The 25803-nt window shown below is 44.7% G+C and overlaps 1 protein-coding gene across 1 annotated transcript in view; it reads left to right on the top strand.

Moving 5' to 3' along the window:
- Nucleotides 1-25803, top strand: part of LOC144493103 (dynein axonemal heavy chain 5-like) — a 214417-nt gene that overhangs the window by 139680 nt on the left and 48934 nt on the right. The window contains exons 57-63 of the mRNA XM_078212005.1: nt 2365-2488; nt 4662-4769; nt 6210-6324; nt 14143-14319; nt 19460-19660; nt 22819-22998; nt 23479-23616. Of these exons, the coding sequence (XP_078068131.1) occupies nt 2365-2488; nt 4662-4769; nt 6210-6324; nt 14143-14319; nt 19460-19660; nt 22819-22998; nt 23479-23616 (1043 nt within the window). The remainder of the gene's footprint in view (nt 1-2364; nt 2489-4661; nt 4770-6209; nt 6325-14142; nt 14320-19459; nt 19661-22818; nt 22999-23478; nt 23617-25803) is intronic.

Below are 25803 nucleotides of genomic sequence, written 5' to 3'. Positions count from 1 at the left end.
CCCCCTGTCTGCGTGGGTTTCCTCTGAATGCCCTGGTTACCTCCCACAGTAAGAAGTCTCACAACACCAGGTTAAAGTCCAACAGGTTTATTTGGTAGCAAAAGCCACTAACTTTTGGAGCGTTGCTCCTTCGTCAAGTAAGTGGGAGTTCTGTTCACAAACAGGGCATATAAAGACACAAACTCAATTTACAAAATAATGGTTGGAATGTGAGTCTTTACAGGTAATCAAGTCTTAAAGGTACAGACAATGTGAGTGGAGAGAGTGTTAAGCACAGGTTAAAGAGGTGTATTGACTAGTGGTTTTTGCTACCAAATAAACCTGTTGGACTTTAACCTGGTGTTGTGAGATTTCTTACTGTGTTTACCCCAGTCCAACGCCGGCATCTCCACATCATGACTACCTCCCACAGTCCAAAGATGTGCAGGTTAGGTGAATTGGCCATGCTAATTTGCCCCTTAGTGTCCAAAGATGTGTAGAGTAGGTGGATTAGCCACGGTAAATGCCTGGGGTTACAGGGATATGGTGGAGGATAGGACCTGGATGGGGTGCTTTTTTGGAGAGTCGGTGTAGACTCAGTTGGCTGAATGGCCTCTTTCTGCATTGTCGGGATTCTATGGTTCTAATTACTTTGTTTTTTCCAGTATTTAAATAATCATAGAATTCTAGAATGGTTGTAGCACAGAAGAAAGCTATTCAACCCTTAATGTCGGTGCCAACTCTCTGCAAAAATATCTCACCTAGAGTCATACAGTGCAGAAAAGGCCCTTTGGCCCATCGAGTCTACACCAACAATAGCTACCACTAAAGGTGCACTAATCCCATTATCCTGCACTTATCCCATATACTTGAATGTTATGGTATTTCAAGTGCTTACCCAAATATTTTTTAAAGGTTGTAAGGTTTCCAGCCTCCATTAACTTTCCAGGCAATGCATTCCAAATTCCCACCACCTTTTGAGTGAAAAAGTTTTTTTTCTCAAATCCCCTCTAAACCTCCTGCCCCTTACCCTAAAACTATGCCCCCTTGTGCTTGACCCCTCAACCAAGAGGATCAGCTACTCTCTACTCACCCTGTTCATACACCTCATAATCCTATACACCTCACTCATGTTCCCCTCAGCCTTCTCTGCTCTAAAGAAAACAATCAAAGCCTATTTAGTCTTTCCATATAGCTCAAATGCCTTATCCCAGGCAACATCCTGGTGAACCTCCTCTATACCTTCTCTAGTGCTGTCACACCCTTCCTATAGTGAGGTGACCAGAACTGCACACAGTACTCCAGCTGTGGCCTGTGGTACAACACTCTGTACAACTCCAAAATTACCTAATTCCACTCACCTTTTCCCCTTAACCCTGCAAGGTTTTGCTTTCCTGATAATTATCCAATTTTCTTTTGGAGGCTTCAATTGAGCCCGCTTACACCATACTCCCAGGCATTGCATTCCACATCCTAACCACTCGCTTTTTCCTCATGTCACCATTGTTTCTTTTGTCAGTCATCTTAAATCAATGGCCTCTGGTTCTTGACCTTTCTGTCACTGGTTATAGTTTCTCCCTACATACTCTGTCCAGACCTTTCATGGTTTCTTATCAAAGCTCAGCGAGACTTTTCTTTCATCTGGGTTGTATTCAGATCCAGGGGCCAAAGATGATAGGCCAGTGAACTACCCACGACCACTTATTCCCGAGTCCCATTATTTAAAAACCTTTGAAAAGCTGCAATTAATTGCATTCTCTGTGGCAGGAAGGTACTGCACTCCCAATCTATTTAGATCTATTACAGAGATATAGGGATTAAGTTTAATCGTATGGGATGTTAATGTTTTAAAAAATTAAATGTCCTATTCCAACTCACTTCCAGCCAGCCCACTTATGGGTTTCGAGGGACATGGGCGACCACCCTCTCCCAGGAGGTGGTTAGACCATTTAAGTATTAAACTGAGGATTCTTCTGTCACAATTAATTTGTATTCCAGTGTGACCCTAGCTAGCTGGGTTACCCAGCCTCAGGAAACCCGACAGCTAAAGGGAGATGAGAACTACTGTATGGAAAATGTGAATGCCTTTCCAGCACTGCTTGAGGCCAGGGGGAGCAAGAATGCTTTCCCCCAGCCCCACCAAGCTGATCTTCATCTTTGATATTTTATCATTGACCCCCCATCCCATCCAAAGACCAACTGGAAATCCCTCGGGATCAGACCCGTTTCTGTGATTGGGAACTCGACGCCCTCCACTTCTCCATAACCAATTGCACTCACTAATACTGTAGTAAGCTTCCTACCTGCTCCTGGGGCTATAGCCTCCTTGAGAGAAACACTGGAGTTACAACCAGAATTGTAATAGTTGTAATTGTTTTTCTTTAGTGTCTGACCACTTCTTGTCCTCATTTGAGATTGATTGCACTATGAAAGTGAAACAGCAAGTGGTGGAGTGTATGGGTACCTTCCAAGATGGTGTAGCTGAGAAATGTGTGTTGTACTTTGAAAGGTGAGTCAACCAACTAATTGATAATTAACCAATGAATTGAGAGAAATTACAGGTGGAAAATATTGGAATCTTTCAATTTAAAGTGCTGACAGCTGAATAGTATGGATAAGAACATTTCAATATTGGTTTTTAGGGTATTGCTAATTGAAACATTAGGCTTAATTTTACATGCCTCTCCATGGTGACGAAACAAGCAGGTGGACCCATAAATTAGGGCACTGTGCCATCTGCTGCTGGTACACCCGTGCCTTCTTCCTTCATAATTTATGGGCAGCCAGGGAGCTGTCAGGTGAGTCATCCACCTGTAGACCAACAGTGGTCGTAATAATTAATGCCCAATTAAAGGCCTCATCCCAACATAGATCTGATATGATGTTCTTCAGGAGAGGCCTATGCTCAACGTCTGGCCTAGCAGGGTTACTGGTCACTGAAAGGCTTGTTGCCCCCTTCCTAGGACTCCTGTGTTAGTTGGGGGTCCTTCCACACATTTGATTACCATTCCTGCTTGGCACTGCTGATGTGCAGAGTGTATTTATTTATTAGTGTCAAAAGTGGGCTTCCATTCACATTCCAATGAAGTTACTCTGAAAATCCCCTAGTTGCCATACTCCAGCGCCTGTTCGGGTACACTGAGGGAAAATTTAGCACGGCCAATGCACCTCACCAGCACATCTTTTGGACTGTGGCAGGAAACCGGAGCACCCGGAGAAAACCCATACAAACACAGGGAGAATGTGCAGACTCCGTACAGACAGTGACCCAAGCCAGGAACCGAACCCAGGTCCCTGGTGCTGTGAGGCAACAGTGAAACCATAGAAACCCTACAGTACAGAAAGAGGCCATTCGGCCCATCGAGTCTGCACCGACCACAATCCCACCCAGGCCCTGTCCCATATCCCTACATATTTTACCTGCTAATCCCTCTAATCTACGCATCCCAGGACACTAAGGGGCAATTTTAGCGTAGCCAATCAACCTAACCCGCACATCTTTGGACTGTGGGAGGAAACCGGAGCACCCGGAGGAAACCCACGCAGACACGAGGAGAATGTGCAAACTCCACACAGACAGTGATCCAAGCCGGGAATCAAACCCAGGTCCCTGGAGCTGTGAAGCAGCAGTGCTAACCACTGTGCCACTGTGCTGCCCATAGTTGCCAGCCTCCTGTTGACCGGCAGCTCTATGAGGCGGAATGCCCTCCTAGAGATGGACAGAAGACCTGATTTATATAGTTAAAGGCCTGTCACCTGAAAAATTAATGTGGGGTGAACTGACTTAGCAAAGGTGGGTTCACCCCCAAAATTTGCGATAGGGGGTGCCTGCCCTCAGTGTAAAACCCATCCCATTGTTTACTGCAATGTAGGTTGTACATATGACATAGTTGCACTCACACTCCAACATTGTCCACCTGTAGACATGAAAAGGACAGCAATTCATGTGGAGGAGATACCTTCAGCACAATTAACATCAATAGGATAGTCATATTTTCAAAACCTTCGAAATCATTGACCAAGCTTCCAGTGTAGTGATCTGCTGAAACACCTGGAAATGATGAAGCTCAGAGATCCTTTAACAACAGAAAGTAGTTACAGTTATGTTCATTGTTTAATTTTTGGCTAGCTGGTGAAGTATGGATACCCAACATAGAGCCTTCATTTAGGAAATATCTTAAGGCATTAGCCTTAATTTTTATCCCAGATATTTATTGAAGCCACTGCAGGGATGTTGCAAATTTGCTGGAATAACTTAATTTTTGGCCATTATTTATGTTGTTATCATTTATTTTTAATTAAATTGTATTTGAAAAAGAATCTGACATGAAGTTAGCCATTCTTATGGTCATTTAGGTTGGTAGAGAAGAGAAATCAATTTTATTTTGGTAAATACAATGTATACATGACTTTGAGATGTAAAAATCACACCTGTAGTTCTGTATAAGCCATTGAATTGGCCTCTGTAGCACAACAAGATATAAAACAATGATCAACTTTTAATTATCTGTAAGTGTTTTAGTTAAATATATGTGTTGTGTTAAATGTATTTAACACTGTCATAAAATGTTTTCCGCAGCAACTATGTCAAGCAGGTGGTAAATTGTGCCCCTGAAAATTTTGTTACAAATACGACATTATTAATTGTACCGAGATAACCAGCTTTAATTTTGCATTGACAGATTTCGGCGGTCAACCCACGTTACACCTAAATCCTATCTGTCCTTCATTCAGGGATATAAAGCTGTATACCAGGAGAAACGGTCAGAGCTGCAGACTGTGGCAGAAAGGTGGAGTAAGCTGGCCCATCCCGTAATATACATTCCCTGTTCATTTTCAAAATGTGTTGTGTGTATTTTCCAAAAAATTGAAACGAAAAAATGTTCATTTATATAGCAACTTTTACAACGTCAAGACATCCCAAAGCACTTTACAACCAATAAAATACTTTTCAAATGTAGGGCTGAATTTTCCTAGCCCATTGGCAGGAGGCTGGGAGGTGGGAGAGCCAGAAAGATGGCGTGATGAGGAGTCAAGAGAGGTGCCAATGCCTTCCCACTCCCCTTCCCATGCCATATTGCCAGAGGTGGAAAAAGTGATGGTTTAGTCATCCACTCGATGGCAAATTATGCCATCTAAATGGCCAGTTACGGGCATTTTCACTGCTTAGAGAGACCGCTAGGTGAAACCTTGGGGCCTTCCAATAGATTCAGCAGGGGGGGGGGGGCTCTTCCTGATGGGTGTTCCATGCACCATGGCCGGGGCCCTCAAGAGCAACAGCTGCCCTTATGGCAATGGTGCTTCAATCACCAATCCTGGCTGCCAGGCTCTGGCTTCCCCAAACCTTACTTACCTGTCTTTGGAGGGTGTCCCACCATTGAGGCACACTCTTCTTGTAGCTGCAGCCTCAGCAATGGCCACCTCTACTGATGGTGCTGCTGAGCTGCCAAGCCCCCTGACTGGCTAGCAGCTCTTGGGAATGGGCCAATGTCCTAAATTGACTGTGACCAGGTCCCGTGGCCAGCCTCCCACTTTAGGCCCCGTGGTAGGACTTGCCTTTAAGTGGCAAAATTCAGCCTGTCATCGCTGTTGTAATGTAGGCAACGCGACAGTCAATTTGCTATCAGCAAACTCCTACAAGTAGTCGATAAATCATCAGGCGATCTGTTTCTTAATGATGTTGATTCAGGGATAAATATTCCATAGAATCCCTGCAGTGCAGAAGGAGGCTATTCGGCCCATCGAGTCTGCACTGACTCTCTGAAAGAGCATCTTACCCAGGTACACCCCCTCTGCCCGATCCCCATAACCCCACATATTTACCATGGCCAATCTACTTAACCTGCACATCTTTGGACCTTTGGCCAGGACATCATGAGAACTCAGCTGCTTCTCTTGTTCTGGTGCTTGAGATATTTTAAATTCATCTAACAATGCAACCAGTGCTTCTGTTTAATGCCTCATCCAGAAACAGCACCTCCAACAATACAGCACTCCCACGAGAGTCTCGGGCTAAATTTTTCTGTTTAAGTCTCTGGAGTGGGACTTGAACCCATAAGCTTCAGTCTTACACCTTGATATTAGCATTGAGCCACTGCTGAAACCTTCAAAGATGAGAACTATAATTAACATTTGGGTTAGCCATTTTATTCAGTTATATTTGTTTTTTATTCTTTCGGTTAGTTAAAGACATAAGTGAAACTGGTTTGTGTCTTCTTTATCTCCTAAAGAATGAAGACTGGTTTGCAGAAATTGAAAGAGGCCTCAGAATCAGTTGTGGCACTCAGCAAAGAACTGGAAATAAAAGAAAAGGAACTTAAAGTAGCTAATGACAAGGCCGACATGGTAATGGGATGTGAAACGAACTTAACAATGAAAAGAGGTTACAATGCATCAGTTTCATTTTTTGTTCATTCAAGATATTATTCTCTGGCCAATTTTTAATCCATAATTATCTGTGCCAACTAATATTCCAATATTGATTTTGAATCAGAACTAATTGTGTGATTTTTGTAGTATGTCAGAAATCTGTTGTTCATTAATGATGGAATCTAATGATTATAGAGTCATCGTCATAGAGTCATAGAGGTTTACAGCATGGAAAGAGGCCCTTCGGCCCAACTTGTCCATGCTGCCCCTATTTTTTTAAAAAAAAAACCCTAAGCTAATCCCTCTTGCCCGCATTTGGCCCTATCCCTCTATACCCATCGCACCCATGTAACTATCTAAATGCTTTTTAAAAGATAAAATTGTATCCGCCTCTACTACTACCTCTGGCAGCTTGTTCCAGACACTCACCACCCTCTGTGTGAAAAAATTGCCCCTCTGGACACTTTTGTATCTCTCCCCTCTCACCTTAAACCTATGCCCTCTTGTTTTAGACTCCCCTACCTTTGGGAAAAGATATTGACTATCTACCTTGTCTATGCCCCTCATTACTTTATAGACCTCTATAAGGTCACCCCTCAGTCTCCTACGCTCCAGAGAAAAAAGTCCCAGTTGTATTTAAATACCACAATTAGTGTGTACTGTTGTTTCTAACCAACTTTTACACCAGGCTGCAAAATCCATAGTCGGTACCAGGGACAAATGGTTAATGTAGCTCTGGTACAATAAAGGGACATTCTCTAATTCCCTTTGTGAAAGGTTTAAATATTTGTTAAGAATGAACAGGATGCATTGAAAATTGTTGTCAAAAATTCTTTCACAACAAATAGTGAAATAACTCTTAGAAATTGAGCTTCGGGTCTGTGTTTCAATCCAAATCTACCAAAACACTTGGAATGGTTCCAACACGTTTTGTGTGCAAAAACAGCAGTGCTTCTTAGTGTCTGTCTCAGTGAGAAATTTTTGTTGAACAGATTGTAAGATGGCAGTATACGGAGAATCCCTCATGGCAGGGGTCACATGACCAAAGCAAGCCTGATAGGACCTGTAGCATTGTTGCATTTCAAAACCCAAACATCCCCCTTTTCCTAACTAACGGAAGACACATTTGCATGCATGATCATGTGTAAGTGAGTTACCCAAGTGACCCACTATACACTCACTGTTCTCATGCATCAACAACTGTTTGTTCGACACCTCAGTCTCTGCACCTACATTGTTTACATAGGCTAAAATTCTCCAATTGTTCCCCTCAGTGGGATCTTCCGGTTCAGTCGATGGCGAACCCCCCCCCCCCCCCCCCCCCCCCCCCCCGCTGCAGTTCCCCCAGTGGCAAAGGGTGCGAACAACAGAAAAATCTGTTGAAAGCAGTGGGACCGGAAGATGCTGCCACTGGCCAATGATGGGCCGCCTCTACTGCCACAAAGTACACTTTGGGGGTTGGGGGGGCAGAAAATCCCACCCATTGTCTTTAAATTGTACAGGTCTCTTAATGATACACGTCTGCATTGTCATTGGCTGTTTATGATGCTCCTTGTCTGGAGGGTGTCACTGCAAATGTTGCCATGGTAACTTGTTCCATTTCTGTTGTTGGGGACATGTGGACTTCTAGGATTGATGGTAGTACTTTACTCAGTACAACTGGTGAGATCCCTTCTCCTGACTGTCCGACTGAAGTGAATGAACAGTTGCTCTTGTTGGTCGTATTTGCCTGTAGTTGCATACATATATTCGGTTGTTCACTTCTACCGCATATAATTGAGGTGACGACTTCATTACACATGTCCCAAGTTGTCACATGGGTTGACTGCTGTTGAGAGCATTGAAGATTTGTACCCTGAGTGGCTGTCCAATGCTCAGCTCTGGTAATGGTTTGGCAGTTTTGTCAAAATGAAATTTGACTTTCTGCCATTTCACCTTGATTTTTTCACTTGAACCCATTACTATTTCTGGTTTCAGTAGCTTTTTGCTATTGGAAGAGTAGCTTGTGTGTGGCGTGACTACTTTTCATGCCTTCAGTTGGTGTGTTTCCCTGCTTAAGTATTGTCTTGTAAGCATCTGTGCTAGATTTGCTTGATTTTGTTGAAGATTCCTTTGGCGATTTTCATTGCTGCCCCAGCCTTTCCATTCAACTGGAGAAGTGCAGAGATCATGTATAGTGTTGAATTTCCCAATTCTTTTGTGAATTGACTGAAGTCTTCACTGAGGAAGTGAACTGAGGGCCATTGTCACTCATCACAATGTCTGAAATGTCCTACCGACTGGTGTGCTTTCAGGCATTCTATTATATTTCCTGTCATCCTTGAACTCATCTGGTCTAACACCCAGTAATCAGAATAGTGGCCTCCAGTGAGAAGATAATCAGTTCCTTCTATAGTGAAGAGGTCTACTCTCAATTTCATCCATCGTCTGTCTGGGATATAATGCATCATCAATGGTTTTCTAGCTTGTTTAAGTTTATAGTCACTATAAGCACTGCACTGGTCTATGTTGTCTTTAATTTGATTGCTCATCATAGAATTATAGAATTCCTACAGTCCCTACAGTTGGCCCATCAAGCCTGCACCAACAACAAGCCCAGTCAGGCCCCATTCCCGTAACCCCACACATTTACCCTGCTAGTCCCCCTGACACTATGGGGCAATTTTGCATGGCCAATCCACCTAACCTGCACATCTTTGGATATGTTTGGCCACTTCTCTTGGCTTTCTGAGACTCGATTCAATTCCTTGATGACTTGCATGGATGTACTTCAGCATCTCCTCTCATCTCCTTAGGGATGAACACTCTATTTCCTTTGTACAAGATGCCATCTTGGGATGTCAATTAATCTCAATATGCCCAACATGCTCTTGTGACCAGAGGTACGTCCTTGATACTCTCGAGTCATCCTTCACCACTTCATATAGCACGTGGAGGGTTGCGCCATGTCGGGTAGTTCTCTGAATTGGAAAAAGGCGCTTGTCTGTCAGATTTAACGTTTCTGCGCATTTGATGACTTCCAGATCATGTCAAGCTGCTGCTTCATGTTGAATCGGATGATTTTGCATTCCATTGTAGCATCCTCAACTTTCTTAATGGGCAGCACTGCTCTCGACAAGAGTCGATGTACATCTGTTTCCCTTGCTTGTATGTCACGTCCAGATGATATCTCTGTAAATGAAGTAACATTCTTTGCTGACACCTTGGAGCTGATAGTAGTAGTTTGAGGAAAATGCTTTGAAGTGGCTTTTAGTCGGGCTCCATCATTACTTTGTCTCTCCCAAGGAAATGGAAATGCTCACGAGCAAAATCAGTAGCCAGGCAATCTTTCTTGGTCTGAGTGTAACGCTGTTCTGTTTGCATTAGTGCCCGGGGTGCAAATGCGACTCGTTTCCCATGCTTCAAGACCTGTCTTGCTGATGTCACACTGCAAGGTGACTTCCTTTTTGAAGTCATATAACTTTAGTAGTGCTGTTATTGTCACTAGTTGTTTGATTTTAGTGAATGCTGCCTCTTGTTCTGTTCCACAACACCACTGCACATCCTTGCAATGAGCTTGCGTAATAGTTCACACTCTGGTGACAAACGGTGCATAATTTTTCCTAATTAGTTCACAAACCCAACAAAACTTTTCTGAACTAATAGGTTGTATTGTGTATAGTTCTTCATCAGATTCCTGGTGAGATGCAAACCTGAACTTGAGCCAGAATATATTCTCTGATTTCTCAAACCACTTCAATTTTCTCTTGGCTGCCTCTTTAAGCTTGAGTTCATCAAAGACCCTGTAGCCCATATCCTAACTCACTCCAAGCCCCCTTGACCTATTGTCCCCAGGCTCACTGAGCTCATTGGCTCCATGTATATTAGCACCCCGTTTTAAAATTCCCATCCTCATCTTCAAAATTCTGCACGGCCTTTTTTCTCTGTAAGCTTCATTGTAGGATGCTATGTATAGTTGAAGAAGTTTGGAGTCTTGTTTCATTCAACAGTAAGTATTTATTAACTACTCATAGCTATTTACATGCATGCAGTACAAGGTGTAAGCTAGGAGCTGTTTCTGTGCTACACACGTGTATGTCCATTACAATATTGCTTTCTAGACTCGGATCATGTGTTCCTTGACATCACACTGTGGCCAGTACTGTACCTAGTTCCACATTAACCCTTTCTATGCCAGACCCTTATACTACAATCTTCTCCATTGTTTCATCCCTCTAATTCTGGCCTTGTGGATCACTTATCTTCCTTTACCCCATCATTGACATTGAGGCCTTCAGTCATCTAGGATGGATGTGCCAAAATGTATTCTCACCACTGTATACATGGCACAAACAAGGTGCAGAAATGAGGTACATTAGTACATTACAAAGTTGGAAGGAAATCTAGCTACTGATCCTTCACATTAATATGAGTACTTAATAGAACATAGAACATAGAACAGTACAGCACAGAACAGGCCCTTCGGCCCACGATGTTGTGCCGAGCTTTATCTGAAACCAAGATCAAGCTAATCCACTCCCTATCATCCTGGTGTGCTCCATGTGCCTATCCAATAACCACTTAAATGTTTCTAAAGTGTCTGACTCCACTATCACTGCAGGCAGTCCATTCCACACCCCAACCACTCTCTGCGTAAAGAACCTACCTCTGATATCCGTCCTGTATCTCCCACCACAAACCCTATAGTTATGCCCCCTTGTAATAGCTCCATCCACCCGAGGAAATAGTCTTTGAACGTTCACTCTATCTATCCCCTTCATCATTTTATACACCTCTGTTAAGTCTCCCCTCAGCCTCCTCCGCTCCAGAGAGAACAGCCCTAGCTCCCTCAACCTTTCCTCATATGACCTACCCTCCAAACCAGGCAGCATCCTGGTAAATCTCCTCTGCACTCTTTCCAGCGCTTCCACATCCTTCTTATAGTGAGGTGACCAGAACTGCACACAATATTGCAAATGTGGTCTCACCAAGGTCCTGTACAGTTGCAGCATAACCCCACGGCTCTTAAACTCCAACCCCCTGTTAATAAAAGCTAACACACTATAGGCCTTCTTCACAGCTCTATCCACTTGAGTGGCAACCTTTAGAGATCTGTGGATATGGACCCCAAGATCTCTCTGTTCCTCCACAGTCTTCAGAACCCTACCTTTGACCCTGTAATCCACATTTAAATTTGTCCTACCAAAATGAATCACCTCACATTTATCAGGGTTAAACTCCATTTGCCATTTTCAGCCCAGCTTTGCATCCTATCTATGTCTCTTTGCAGCCTACAACAGCCCTCCACCTCATCCACTACTCCACCAATCTTGGTGTCATCAGCAAATTTACTGATCCACCCTTCAGCCCCCTCCTCTAAGTCATTAATAAAAATCACAAAGAGCAGAGGACCAAGCACTGATCCCTGCGGCACACCGCTAGCAACCTGCCTCCAATCCGAAAATTTTCCATCGACCACCACCCTCTGTCTTCGGTCAGACAGCCAGTTGCCTATCCAATCGGCCAACTTTCCCTCTATCCCACACCTCCTCACTTTCATCATAAGCCGACCATGGGGGACCTTATCAAACGCCTTACTAAAATCCATGTATATGACATCAACTGCCCTACCTTCATCAACACACTTAGTTACCTCCTCAAAAAATTCTATCAAATTTGTGAGGCACGACTTGCCCTTCACGAATCCGTGCTGACTATCTCGGATTAATCCGCATCTTTCTAAATGGTCGTAAATCCCATCCCTAAGGACCCTTTCCATCAATTTACCAACCACCGAAGTAAGACTAACCGGTCTATAATTACCAGGGTCATTTCTATTCCCTTTCTTAAACAGAGGAACAACATTCGCCATTCTCCAGTCCTCTGGCACCATCCCCGTGGACAGCGAGGACCCAAAGATCAACGCCAAAGGCTCTGCAATCTCATCCCTTGCCTCCCACAGAATCCTAGGATACATTTCATCAGGCCCAGGGGACTTATCGACCTTCAGTTTATTCAAAACTGCCAAGACATCCTCCCTCCGAACATCTATTTCCTCCAGCCTATTAGCCTGTAACACCTTCTCTTCCTGAAAAACATGGCACCTCTCCTTGGTGAACACTGAAGAAAAGTATTCATTCATCACCTCGCCTATCTCTACTGACTCCATACACAAGTTCCCACTACTGTCCTTGACCGGCCCTAACCTCACCCTGGTCATTCTTTTATTCCTCACATAAGAGTAAAAAGCCTTGGGGTTTTCCTTGATCCGACCCGCCAAGGACTTCTCATGTCCCCTCCTAGCTCTCCTAAGCCCCTTTTTCAGCTCATTCCTTGCTAACTTGTAACCCTCAATCGAGCCATCTGAACCTTGTTTCCTCATCCCTACATAAGCTTCCCTCTTCCTTTTCACAAGACATTCCACCTCTTTTGTGAACCATGGTTCCCTCACTCGGCCATTTCCTCCCTGCCTGACAGGAACATACCTATCAAGGACATCCAGTATTTGTTCCTTGAAAAAGTTCCACTTTTCATTAGTTCCTTTCTCTGACAGTTTCTGTTCCCATCTTATGCCCCCTAATTCTTGCCTAATCGCATCATAATTACCCCTCCCCCAATTGTAAACCTTGCCCTGCCGTACGGCCCTATCCCTCTCCATTGCAATAACAAAAGACACCGAATTGTGGTCACTATCTCCAAATTGCTCTCCCACAACCAAATCTAACACTTGGCCTGGTTCATTTCCCAGTACCAAATCCAATGTGGCCTCACCTCTAGTCGGCCCATCCACATATTGTGTCAGGAAACCCTCCCGCACACACTGCACAAAAACTGCCCCATCCAAACTATTTGACCTACAAAGGTTCCAATCAATATTTGGAAAGTTAAAGTCCCCCATGACAATTACCCTGTGACCCCCACACATATCCATAATCTGCTTAGCAATTTCTTCCTCCACATCTCTATTACTATTTGGGGGCCTATAGTAAACTCCTAGCAACGTGACCGCTCCTTTCCTATTTATAACTTCAGCCCATATTACCTCAGTGTGCAGATCCCCCACGAAGTGCCTTTCCGCAGCCGTTAAACTATCCTTGATTAACAATGCCACTCCTCCACCTCTTTTACCAGCTTCCCTACACTTAGTGAAACATCTATACCCCGGAACGTCCAACAACCATTCCTGTCCTTGTTCTACCCACGTCTCCGTAATGGCCACAACATCGTAGTCCCAAGTACCAATCCACGCCCCAAGTTCATCTACCTTGTTCCGGATGCTCCTTGCATTGAAGTAGACACACTTCAACCCACCTTCCTGTCTACCAGTACCCACCCTTGACCCTGATACCTTCCCCAATACCTCACCACCCTCACTGACTTCTGGACTACAACTCCCTTTCCCACTCCCCTGACAAATTAGTTTAAACCCCCCTGAAGAGCCGTAACAAATTTCCCTCCGAGGATATTGGTGCCCCTCTGGTTCAGGTGCACCCCGTCCTGTTTGTACAGGTCCCACCTTCCCCAGAACGTGTTCCAATTATCCACGTATCTGAAACCCTCCCTCCTACACCATCCCTGCAACCACATATTTAACTGCACTCTCTCCCTGTTCCTCAACTCGCTATCACGTGGTACCGGCAACGTACCAGAGATGACCACATGTTTCGTCTTGGCTCTCAGCTTCCAGCCCAGCTCCAGAAATTCCTGCTTTAAATCCCCGTCCCTTCTCTTACCTATGTCATTGGTACCAATGTGCACCACGACTTGTGACTGTTTCCCCTCCCCCTTCAGAATTTATAAACTGTTGTTTGATAGGTGCTGAAAGAGGTGACTCTGAAGGCTCAGGCCTCAGAGAAAGTGAAAATGGAAGTACAAAGGGTGAAAGACCGAGCTCAGGCGATTGTGGACAGTATATCTGCAGATAAGGCTGTGGCTGAGCAAAAACTTGAAGCTGCCAGACCGGCACTGGAGGAAGCTGAAGCTGCATTGCAGGTGAGCAAGGGCAATGTGTAGTGTCATATCTGTAGAAGTATTTCTATGACAGGAATCACACTAAACTTCAACCAAAGTATGATAGCTCAAAAACCTGCATAGAGCAAGACATTTTAAATGTTTATGCATTTCACACTTGCTGTATGCAACCTCCAGTTTTAATAAATTTAGATATTGTTTCAAAGCAATGTCTAGAGTTCTACAGGACAACGTTCCGAGCAGACAGGGAGGTGTTGGTCAGTTAAAGGAACCGTGGTGCACGAAAGCTGTGCGGGACCTAGTCGAGAAGAAAAGGAAAGCGTACAAAAGGCTCAGAGAGCTTGGCGAAGATAGGGATTTAGAAGAGTATACGGCTTGTAGGAAGGGACTAAAGAAGGAAATTAGGAGAGCCAGAAGGGGTCACGAGAAGACCCTGGCAGGTAGGATTAAGGAGAACCCTAAGGCGTTCTATAAATATGTGAAGAGTAAAAGAATGAGACGTGAAGGAATAGGGCCTATAAAAGGTGAAGGCGGGAAAGTCTGTACGGAACCAGTAGAAATGGCAGAGGTGCTCAATGAGTATTTTGCCTCGGTTTTCACAGAGGAGAAAGACCTGGGTGGATGTACTGCAGGCGTGCGGTGGACTGAAAGGATTGAGTATGTGGACTTTAAGAAAGAGGTTGTGCTGGAATCTTTGAATGGCATCAAGATAGATAAGTCGCCGGGTCCGGATGGGATGTACCCCAGGTTACTGTAGGAGGCGAGGGAAGAGATTGCAGAGCCTCTGGCGATGATCTTTGCGTCATCGATGGAGATGGGAGAGGCGCCGGAGGATTGGAGGATTGCGGATGTGGTTCCTATTTTCAAGAAGGGGAATAGGGATTGCCCAGGTAATTACCGACCGGTGAGTCTAACCTCAGTGGTTGGTAAACTGATGGAGAAGATCCTGAGGGACAGGATATATGAGCATTTAGAGAGGTTTAGTATGCTCAAGAATACTCAGCATGGCTTTGTCAAGGGCAGATCGTGCCTTACGAGCCTGGTGGAGTTCTTCGAAAATGTGACTAAACACATTGACGAAGGGAAGGCGGTAGATGTGGTTTATATGGATTTTAGCAAGGCGTTCGATAAGGTCCCCCATGCAAGGCTTCTGGAAAAAGTGAGAGGGCATGGGATCCAAGGGGCTGCTGCCTGGTGGATCCAGAACTGGCTTGCCCAAAGGAGGCAGAGAGTGGGTATAGATGGGTCTTTTTCTAAATGGAGGTCGGTCACCAGTGGTGTGCCCCAGGGATCTGTTCTGGGACCCTTGCTGTTTGTCATTTTCATAAATGACCTGGATGAGGAAGCAGAGGGATGGGTTGGTAAGTTTGCCGACGACACAAAGGTTGGTGGGGTTGTGGATAGTCTGGAGGGATGTCAGAAGTTACAGAGGGACATAGGATGCAAGACTGGGCTGACAAGTGGCAGATGGACTTCAACCCAGATAAATGCGTCGTGGTCCATTTTGGTAGGTCAAATGGGATGAAGGAGTACAATATAAAGTGAAAGACTCTTAGTACTGTAGAGGATCAGAAGGACCTTGGGGTCCGAGTCCATAGGATTCTGAAATCGGCCCCGCAGGTGGAGGAGTTGGTCAAGAAGGCGTATGGTGTGCTGGCCTTTATCAATCAAGGGATTGAGTTTAGGATATGATGCAGCTATATAAGACCCTCGTCAGACCCCACTTGGAGTACTGTGCTCAGTTCTGGTTGCCTCACTATAGGAAGGATGTGGAAAAGATTGAAAGGGTGCAGAGGAGATTTACAAGGATGTTGCCTGGATTGAGTGGCATGCCTTATGAGGATAGGCTGAGGGAGCTCGGTCTTTTCTCCTTGGAGAGACGAAGGATGAGATGAGACCTGATGGAGGTGTATAAGATGTTGAGAGGCATAGATCGGGTGGACTCTCAGAGGCTTTTTCCCAGGGTGGAAATGTCTGCTACGAGAGGACACAGGTTTAAGGTGCTGGGGGGTAGGTACAGGGGAGATGTTAGGGGTAAGTTTTTCACACAGAGGGTGGTGGGCGAGTGGAATCGGCTGCCGTCAGTGGTGGTGGAGGCGAGCTCAATAGGGTCTTTTAAGAGACTCCTGGATGAGTACATGGAGCTTAATAGGATGGAGGGTTATAGGTAGGTCTGGAAGGTAGGGATGTGTTTGGCACAATGTGTGGGCTGAAGGGCCTGTTTTGTGCTGTAGTTTTTCTATGTTTCTATGATCCATTCAGATTGAGGGGAATTTTAATCCTTAGACATACAAACCAGTCCAGTCATTATCAAATATTGCATCGGAATTTGCTTTCATCTGGATGCTTGGGCGAGACAATTTCCATTGGGATCAGTATAAATTGCAGGGGTGGCCTTGTTCATTTACACATGAGGTGGAGATGGCAGTGTTGGACTGGGGTGGGCACAGTAAGAAGTCTCACAACACCAGGTTAGTACATTAGTACACACAGGCAGTACAATTTTACCACAACAGTGAGTTTTGGAGATGAAGCAATTCCTGTTTATACACAGGATAATTGGATTGTCATGCATGGTAATGGGGGAAATCCTCAGTTGCTCAGAGCAACCTGGGAGGCGATATTGCAGAGCAGGACTGGCTTTTCTGCTTTGTCCTTCTCGAAGTTATTTCTAGAAGAAAGCAGGAGATAATCGGTGGAAACTGTTGCTCCCCTCGCCATTCGTGGCATCCTAGTGCAAAGCTTCAATAAAAATGTCTGATCACATCGCTTTATAATGATATAACAATCTGATAGAAAAGATTTTCACTCAGGTGAATCTAAACTAAATGTTCCTCACTGTAGAATTTTGGATGCTTCCAATTTAAAAAAAACTCTTTCTGTGAATGTGCTGTGCCACAATTGGGTCGGAAATAAGAATGACTCATATAATGACTCATATAATGAACCTCCAAAGTTAATAAAATTGTTGCGGAAGGTTTAATGCTTTCATTTGGAAAGACAATACTGAGACAATTTGGTTGAATTTCCTGGCTGGGTTGTGATCTGAACGTCGGCCTCAAATGAGCATGCATGATCTTCCCGGAAGTGGCCAATTAAGAAGCCTCCTCTGGGAGCCATGTCCAATTGGGTATGGTGGACAGATCTGGAAAATGGGAGGCCCAATTGAAGGGCCCATAGCGATGTCTGGTCGGCAACCACCCACTGAGAGAGGTGGCACTGCTCATAGAATCACAGGGCCCTATTTTACCATTTTGATTTTAAGTACTGGGCGGATTTGAAATTGGGAGTGTTTCAGATACGATTTTTAGACCCGTTCTCAGGTGCCCCCATACACACTCTGCCTGAAAAAATATCAGCGATTCCGAATCGTGCTGTACAAGCCTGTGGGTGAGGCTTAACGCGCCTGAAATCATGCAGCTCCGATCGGTGCCTCCAATTGTGCATGCACAGAAAAAAAAATGATAGAATGTGGCTCCCCTGCCACATCCCTTCTGGGCTGGATAATGCCTCCCCCTGGCCTCCACGGACATTGCCCTACACCCACAACATTACTGACCCCCTTACACCACCACTGCCACCCTGCCACCCAGACCAATCGCGGTCCCTCCCCCCCCTTCCCCCCACCAATCTCAGGCAGAGTGGCAGCAAACCCCCCTTCCCCTCCACTGATCTCAGACAGAGTGGCAGCGGAACCCCCTCTCCGCCCCCCACTGATCACAGGCAGAGTGGCAGTGGACCCTCCCTCATCCACTACTGATCTCAGGCAGAGTGGCAGCGGACCCCCCTTTCTGCCCCCCCCCCCACCCCCGCAACTGATCAGAGGCAGGGTGGCAGCGGACACCCAACCCCCCACCGATCTCAAGCAGAGAGCCGTCGGACGTTCGGCACTCACATCCTCACTAACTGGAGCACCCGAATCGGACTTGTATGGAGCATGTCTGTCTCGCGCTGATTCTGGATGGGTGAATGCGGTGGTAAAGGGAGAAGTGCTGCTAAAGTTGGGCGTGCAGCCCATTAAGCCAATTTAAATGCATGCAGATACATTTAAATGGCCGTCACGCCCGTTTTGGGAGTGGTCCCAATCGTGGCCATTTTCGGACCTTGGTAAAGGGGGAACCGGCACGGAGGCAGGCGTGGATCGCCTCACACCTGACTTTACCAAATTTTCACGCCCGAAAATGGGCGCAACGCAAAGGTAAAATTGGGCCCATAGAATCATAGGATCCTTGAGTGCTGAAGGAGGCCATTCAGGCCCTATCCCCATAACCCCATGCATTTACCCTAGCTAGTTCCCCTGACACTAAGGGACAATTTTGCATGGCCAATCCACCTAACCCGCACATCTTTGGACTGTGGGGGGAAACTGGAGCACCCGGAAGAAATACACGCAGACACGGGCAGAAATGTGCAAACTCCACACAGACAGTGACCCAAGCTAAGAGTCAAACCCGGGTCCTTGGTGCTGTGAGGCAGCAGTGCTAACCGCTGTGTCCCCATGCTACCCTGGAGGGACACTTTGCAGCAGTAATTATAAATCATGCATGGTCACAGCTGTCAGGCAGTCATTGTGGAAGGAATACCCTCCACGGGATGTTTGAAGCCATGACTGTGGTGGTCGCATCGCAACTGATCTGTGCTGGGGTGAGTGAGAAAGGGGGCCAATGGCCCTATGAAATGTCCCCAGGAAACCACTTCCAAATACCAGTCCCTGATCTCAATGGGGGCCTGTCAGAAAGATCCCAGCAGTGCAACAACCTCTACCCCAATTGGCCATTTAATTGGCTACCCATCGCTGACGAGTGGATAACCTTTGGTTCATTGACCCAGCCTCCATCACGATTACTTGGAGGCAGGAATGCATTGGGTGTTCAATGTGCTGTTTTACAAGTTCTTTTTTGAATGGTCTGCTTCTCAGTCCATCTCCATTGGACCAGAAAATCCACACCAGTGATTCAAACCCAGCCTCTCTCAAAAACCTTTAAATATCTGGCACAGAACCTCATTGCTGAACTCCTAAAAGCTGATCAGACGCCTGTTCCCTTGGACAGGAAAAGTGATAGATGTTGCAGGGAGCTGGAATGTACCCCAAGTTACTATCATTTATTTGTGCTGAGGTCTCACAGTCAACCTATTAATCTCTTCCCTCTAAACATTACAGACAATTAAACCAGCTGACATAACCCTAGTGCGGACACTTGCTCGCCCTCCTCATCTGATTATGAGAATAATGGATTGTGTCCTGCTGCTTTTCCAAAGGAAGCTGAACCCAGTAAAACTTGATGTGGAAAGAAACTGTGTCACTCCATCATGGCAGGAATCACTCAAACTTATGGCGGGAAACCTCTTGCAAGCATTACAGGTACTGAGCCAGGGAATTCAGAGTGACTGTAAACTGTATACTGGCAACTATAGCCGGGAAACATGAATCTGCAAAGATTCAAAGGTGCAGGGAAAATTAGAAGCTTTCATCCTGATCAAAAACTGAAATGTCTGTTCAAAATATTCTCTATTATTACTGAAAAAAACAGACGTGCTATCAAAGCCTTTCATCTTGCACTCATCAGGGTAGTTTGCAAGAATTTTCCAACTGTAATGGTGGAACAATAATTTATACTGAATGAGAAGAGGGTGCAGATTGGTTGGTAATTGGAACTCTGATTGGTGGAGGTGTTATTATGGAGAATGCAGCATGCAAAGATTAACTGCCTAGCTTTGTTCAAATTCAAACTGGGCAGATCAACTCTGATTGTTTAAGGCATTGTCCTGGGGGTTGAACCAGGGAATGACTGTTCTCTAAGCTTCTGCTCAGTCTCGGCCTTTTAGCTAAGATCAAGTGTAGTTTTGCTGTTCAGCACTTGGTTGAAGTCATAAGGTTACACTGAAGCTTCATTTGAAGCAATTTTTTTTAAGCGGCAGCTAGGCCTTTTGGCTAAGATGCAAATGAATATCAAGCCTTGGAGGAGGTGCAATGCTTGCTCCAATCAGCTTGGATCATGTAGATCAAGCCCAAGACAGGAAGTGGTGAGCCTGTCTTGTCAGCTTGGATCTGGAATGTCTCACTTGTTGAGACTTGGATTGGATTGAATTGGATATAAACAAAAAAAAATCTAAGCTTCTGCTCAGTTGGAAAAAGCACAATGACTATGCATGTTCATTTTATTTGCAGTGGACAAGACTCTGTTTCTGAATATGTCTGGCTTCTGGCATACGTAAGTAAGCCACACTGCAAGCCCAACTGACAATCTTAATCCTGTGGTCAAATTCACCTTTGTAAAGGAGAATCAAATGAGCTCCCTTTCCTCAATGTGCTAGTTGTGAAATCTGCCAATAGGTTCTCTGCTATTGTCTACACAAACCTACCTTCACTGGTTGTTGGGATTCCTACATTTCCACAAACTATAAGATGGCCTTATTCGCATCCTCATTTCACAACTAGGGTCTTGACATTTGCAGATAAAATGAACTTGCGCACTCATTGCACCTTTTTAAAAAACTAAACAGAAGCTTAGAGAACAGTCGTGCACTTTTTTTATTCTCTGGGGCAACACCTCCACCAATTGAAGTCCATTTGGCAACCAATTAGCACTCTCTTCTCATTCAGTATAAATTGTTGTTCTACCATGACGGTTGTAAAATTCTTGCAAGCTATCCTGATGAGTGCAAGAGATAAAGCTTTGATAGCATGTCTCTTTTTCCAGCAATACTAAAGTTCTGTATTACCAAATGACTATTGCTAGTTTTAGCAATTAGAAGTGAAATTGCTTTTCCTGATGACTTTTAGTGAGTGTATGAAGGCCTAAGCAGCAGGAAAAGCAAAACAAGTCATATTGTTTAATACATCAAGGCAACTTAATGAATTAATAAACCCTTTTATTCCCAAGGCTTCTCCCTTCCCCACAGTTACATTACATTGAGCATCTGGAAAGAGGGGAGCTGCTAGCATGCCAACCAACTGTTTAGAAACAGTTATATTTGAAGAGACAAGTTCTTTTGTAGTTTGGCCTTTCTAGTTCAGTCAGAAGCTAATGAAGAGCTCGCAACTGGCTATAATTCTAGGCTTTTGTTGTTTTATGTAGCCTATCAGCTATTTGATTTCAATTCCTTTAATTACATGCATGCAAATTGAAGCCTAGTGTTTAAATGTCATGAGGTAATAAAGAGCTGGTAAGCACAGTGCATGGTACTTGAGCTGGATTAATGGCCAGATTCCCGGGCTGGGATCAGAGACTGGAAGGCACTAAAAATAGCCCTGTTGACTTGTATGCTGGTTCCCCGCATCAATCCTGCCTCTGAGCCATTTTCGCAGAGGTAGAATTGCGAGCCAGTGGGCTAGCCAGCTGCACTGAACTTTCCAGCTGGCCTCCAGCTTTCCACAAGCAGTAGGGGCCAGTTTGGGTGCCTGGTGGTGGGCACCCAAAGGTCAGCACCCCAGGCAGGCTTAGTGACCTTTTCAGCTTGATTGGGTGCAAGAACCACTACAGATCATCCTGTAGAGGGCTCCCCAAACTCCTCTGCCGCCACAACGGTGGCCAGGCTGTTGAATCTATTTCTAAAGGAAAGATTTGCATCTGTTTCAGAGAGGGTGCCTCCATTTTGGAATGGCCTCTCTTCTACCCATCTTCCATTGCAGCCTGCTGCTCCTCTGATTGGCACTCTAGTTATGAGAGCTCACCCACCCCCATTTTGAATTGGACATCAGACCTGCCCTCTGGGCATTAATTAGCTGCCCCGGGGAAAGTCACAGGTGACTGACTGTTTCCAGTGAGTGGAGGGGTGTGTTTGCAGGTTCAGAATCTGGAGACAGTCCCAGCCTCTGTTTCCCCCTGGCAGAAGGATAATCCAGCCCCTTTCACTTCACCTTGCATTGTCTATCAGTTCATTTGAACCTGGTAACCAAAGCGAGGCTAGTACCTGTTGTTTTTTTTAAATTTTTAATCTTAAAGTTACAAAGCCAAATCATAGAATCCCTAAAGTACAGAAGGAGGCCATTTGGCCCATCAAGTCTGTACTGACGACAATCCCACCCAGGCCCTTTCCCACAACCCCACACATTTACCTTGCTAATCCCCCTGACACTAGGGTCAATTTAGCATGGCCAATCAACCTAACCTGCACATCTTTCGACTGTGGGAGAAAACCAGAGCACTCAGAGGAAACCCACGCAGACACGGGGACCACACAGACAGTGACACAAGGCCAGAATTGAACCTAGGATTCTGGAGCTATGAGGCAGCAGTGCTAACCACTGTGCCACCGTGCCACTTCAAAGCTCAGAATAGACCCAAATAGATTTGGCAAACCCAAATCCATTCCTTGCTTGTTCCGAAAACCAAATTCAATTCAAGGCCCACACAAGGGAGACAAACAAGATCCAAGCTGACAAGATGAGGCAACTTGGGCTTGATCGGATGCTTGATCTTGCCAAAAGTGGACTAGGAAGTGGTGTGCAAGAATTTGCCTTCGAATTGAATATTTCTGAAATTATCTGTTATCAAAATAATTCTTTTGTTTTCATAGCAATTTCCCAAGGACAGTATCAATGAGGAGACTGTAGAACTGCTGTGCCCCAATTTTGAAATGCCAGATTACAACATTGATGTTGCCAGACGGGTTTGTGGTAATGTGGCTGGTCTTTGTTCCTGGACTCAAGCCATGGCTTACTTTCATGGAATAAATAAAGAAGTGTTACCACTTAAGGTTTGTTACACTTTAACGCACTATGATAGGATCATTGCAGAATATGTTTAAACTTTCACCAAAACTGTTATTATACCTAAAATAATGGACCAGAACTTCCTGTAGCAAGGCATCCAGTACCACCTTCAACTCGTAAGGTTTGCTCGTGCACATTGCAATTATGGCAACTTCACACCATTCAATGCATTTCAATGATGAGGCACCCAATGGAATCCCACTCTCGCAAAGCTAACTGGGGAGCAGCACAACTGAGACAGAAACCTTTGGATATCCATGTTTATCCATGCATTTGCCCCTTGCTTGAAATTCATGTAGTATTTGCATATATGTAGCAGTGCATATTGTTAGCTTATTCTTATTTTAATAATAAAAACTAGCTGAATGCAATTTCTGATAATTAATTAGAACTTGTATTTGGAACTTTAGCAGATGTTTAGAGTCCCTGTTACAGCTATAATACCTTTATTCAATATCTTCAAGGCAAACCTCACCATACAGGAAAGTCGTTTAGCCATTGCCATGGAGGATCTGAAGAAAGCTCAGTGTGAGCTTGATGCCAAACAAGTTGAGCTTGATGTTGTGCAGGCAGAATATGAACAAGCAATGAGAGAGAAGCAGGTAACTGCAAGTCCTGCTACTTAGTTAACTGAGTTATTTTGTGCTCTTTTCAATATTTTGTCCTGATATGTAAAACTAAAGAACCTCCATTTATGCTTGTGGAACGGGTGGCCAATCTGATACTGCCCATTTTATATCATATCCCGAGACAAATTTCTACCTCAAGGTCTTTTAATATAATTAGCAAAGAGGGTTAGGACCCTGTGTTTCAGGCGAATTATAGGCCACCAACTATTGACCCATAATTTTCAACTACAAAGACTGACAAAGGTAGATTCAAAAATACCAACTGTTGCAACATGCATTTCAGACAGGAAATGTCCAAGCTCATTACAAGAAACAAAATAGGTAAAATAAACCAAAGCATCTTCAGTCATCAACTGATGGACCAGAACTTGTTTTAGAATTGATTGCTTTTACGGGTGAAAATTGTATTTTACGATGAGAGGAAGCCAAACTTACAATTCTACCGTCCCACTGCCATAGAATCAGAGCGGGCGAAGGGGGGGGGGGGACAATGGGAATGTCCAATGACCTCGGGCAGGATTTTCCGGTCTCAGGTCAAGCAAGGCTGTAAAATCCCACCCTAGGTCTCCCAACGTTGACTTTCCCAATTTGCCTTCACACCTTTTGAATTCCATTCTTTAGTGGACCACATTAGCTATGCGACGTTGTTAGCAGTTTTTAATTTGCTTGTGTTCTCCTCATTCATGCCATGCCACACCATATGCTCTATTAGAAACCTAGGCACAACATCAAACAGCTGAACTGCATTGATACTGACTAAATTTGGAGGTAATGCACTGCACCGAGATTGGAGAGATCATGAGAGCAGTCAGAAATTATTTGACTCCCAACTTCTGCTTGACAAATTTCCCATATTATTTAGCAGATGCACAGTAATTTACACTTTATGAATATGTATCCTCAGCAAAGACAAATTGTTAAATGATTGCAGTTTGACACTGTAGTGTATACCTGATAGTTTGGTGAGTATGATAACCCCCATGAGGTCCATAGGGAATTACTGATTTTTCTTTCTGTGGGACTCGTTGGTAACAGGCAGTGGCCTACCCAGCTGGAACTCATTACCAAAGCATTTTATAAGGCAGGTCCAGGACTGGGCCTGCTGAACTGTCGACCCAGACAAGGACTAGTGTGTGTATACCACTGTAGCGGCTTTACTTTGCATTCTGTAATAAACTATGTTTCTTTCCAGTTGGGTTTCCTGAGTCATTACAGTGAGTGGGGGAGTTTGATGAGGAGGGAAAGGAGCTATTCCTTTCCTTTTGCTTTTCTAAATTTTTACGCTATAGAAATTGGTTCTTGCTTTGCAACAGGGAAATAAACTAGCTGATGAGTATCTGGTGAGTGGTTAAGATCTATTCTATTCCTGAGGTTTAAAATAGTACAGGAACTGGTTGTATGTTTAATAAAATGTATAAAAAAGGAAAATAAATAATTGAATGATATAATTAAATAGTTAATTAAAGCACATTAAGAATGGCAGTTGTGTCATAGCTGCAGCCTGTGGGAATTTTTGAATGCACTGTGACCCAGGGAAAATGTCTGCAGTAAATGCTGGCGGCGTGAGGATCTTCGGCTCAGAGTCATTGAGCTGGAAACCAACCTCCAGACACTGCAACACATCAGGGAGGTGGAATTTTTTTAAAAAATTCATTTGTGGGACTTGGGCATCGCTGCTGGCCAGCATTTATTGCCCATCCCTAGTAGCCCATGTTCAGAGAGAGGACTGTTGAGAGTCAGATTGCTGTGGCTCTGGATTCACATGTAGGCCAGACCAAGTAAAGATTTCCTTCCCTCAAGGACATTAGTGAACCAGATGGGTTTTTCCGACAATCGACAATGGTTTCATGGTCATCTGTAGATTCTTAATTCCAGATATTTTTTATGGAATTCAAATTCCACCATCTGCCATGGTGGGATTTGAACCCAGGTCCCCAGAACATGATATCAGTAGGCCATCACCTTCCCGCTTTGTACCAGGCGGTAGTCACATCCCTGAGGATAGGGTCTTCTGATTTGGTCAGGGACGGGGGGGTGTAACTGTGAGTGAGGCAGGTAAGGGGACCCAGAGGATAGGAGAGGAGGAGCCTCAACCTTTGTAGTTGTCCAAAAGGTTTGAGGTTCTCTCAACTTGGTTAGATGAGAATGGGGCCTCAAGCT

The sequence above is a fragment of the Mustelus asterias genome, chromosome 4, assembly GCF_964213995.1.
Source record: "Mustelus asterias chromosome 4, sMusAst1.hap1.1, whole genome shotgun sequence".
Taxonomy (NCBI): domain Eukaryota; kingdom Metazoa; phylum Chordata; class Chondrichthyes; order Carcharhiniformes; family Triakidae; genus Mustelus; species Mustelus asterias.
The sequence above is the reverse complement of the archived record's forward strand: the minus strand, read 5'-3'. Positions and strand labels throughout refer to the sequence as shown.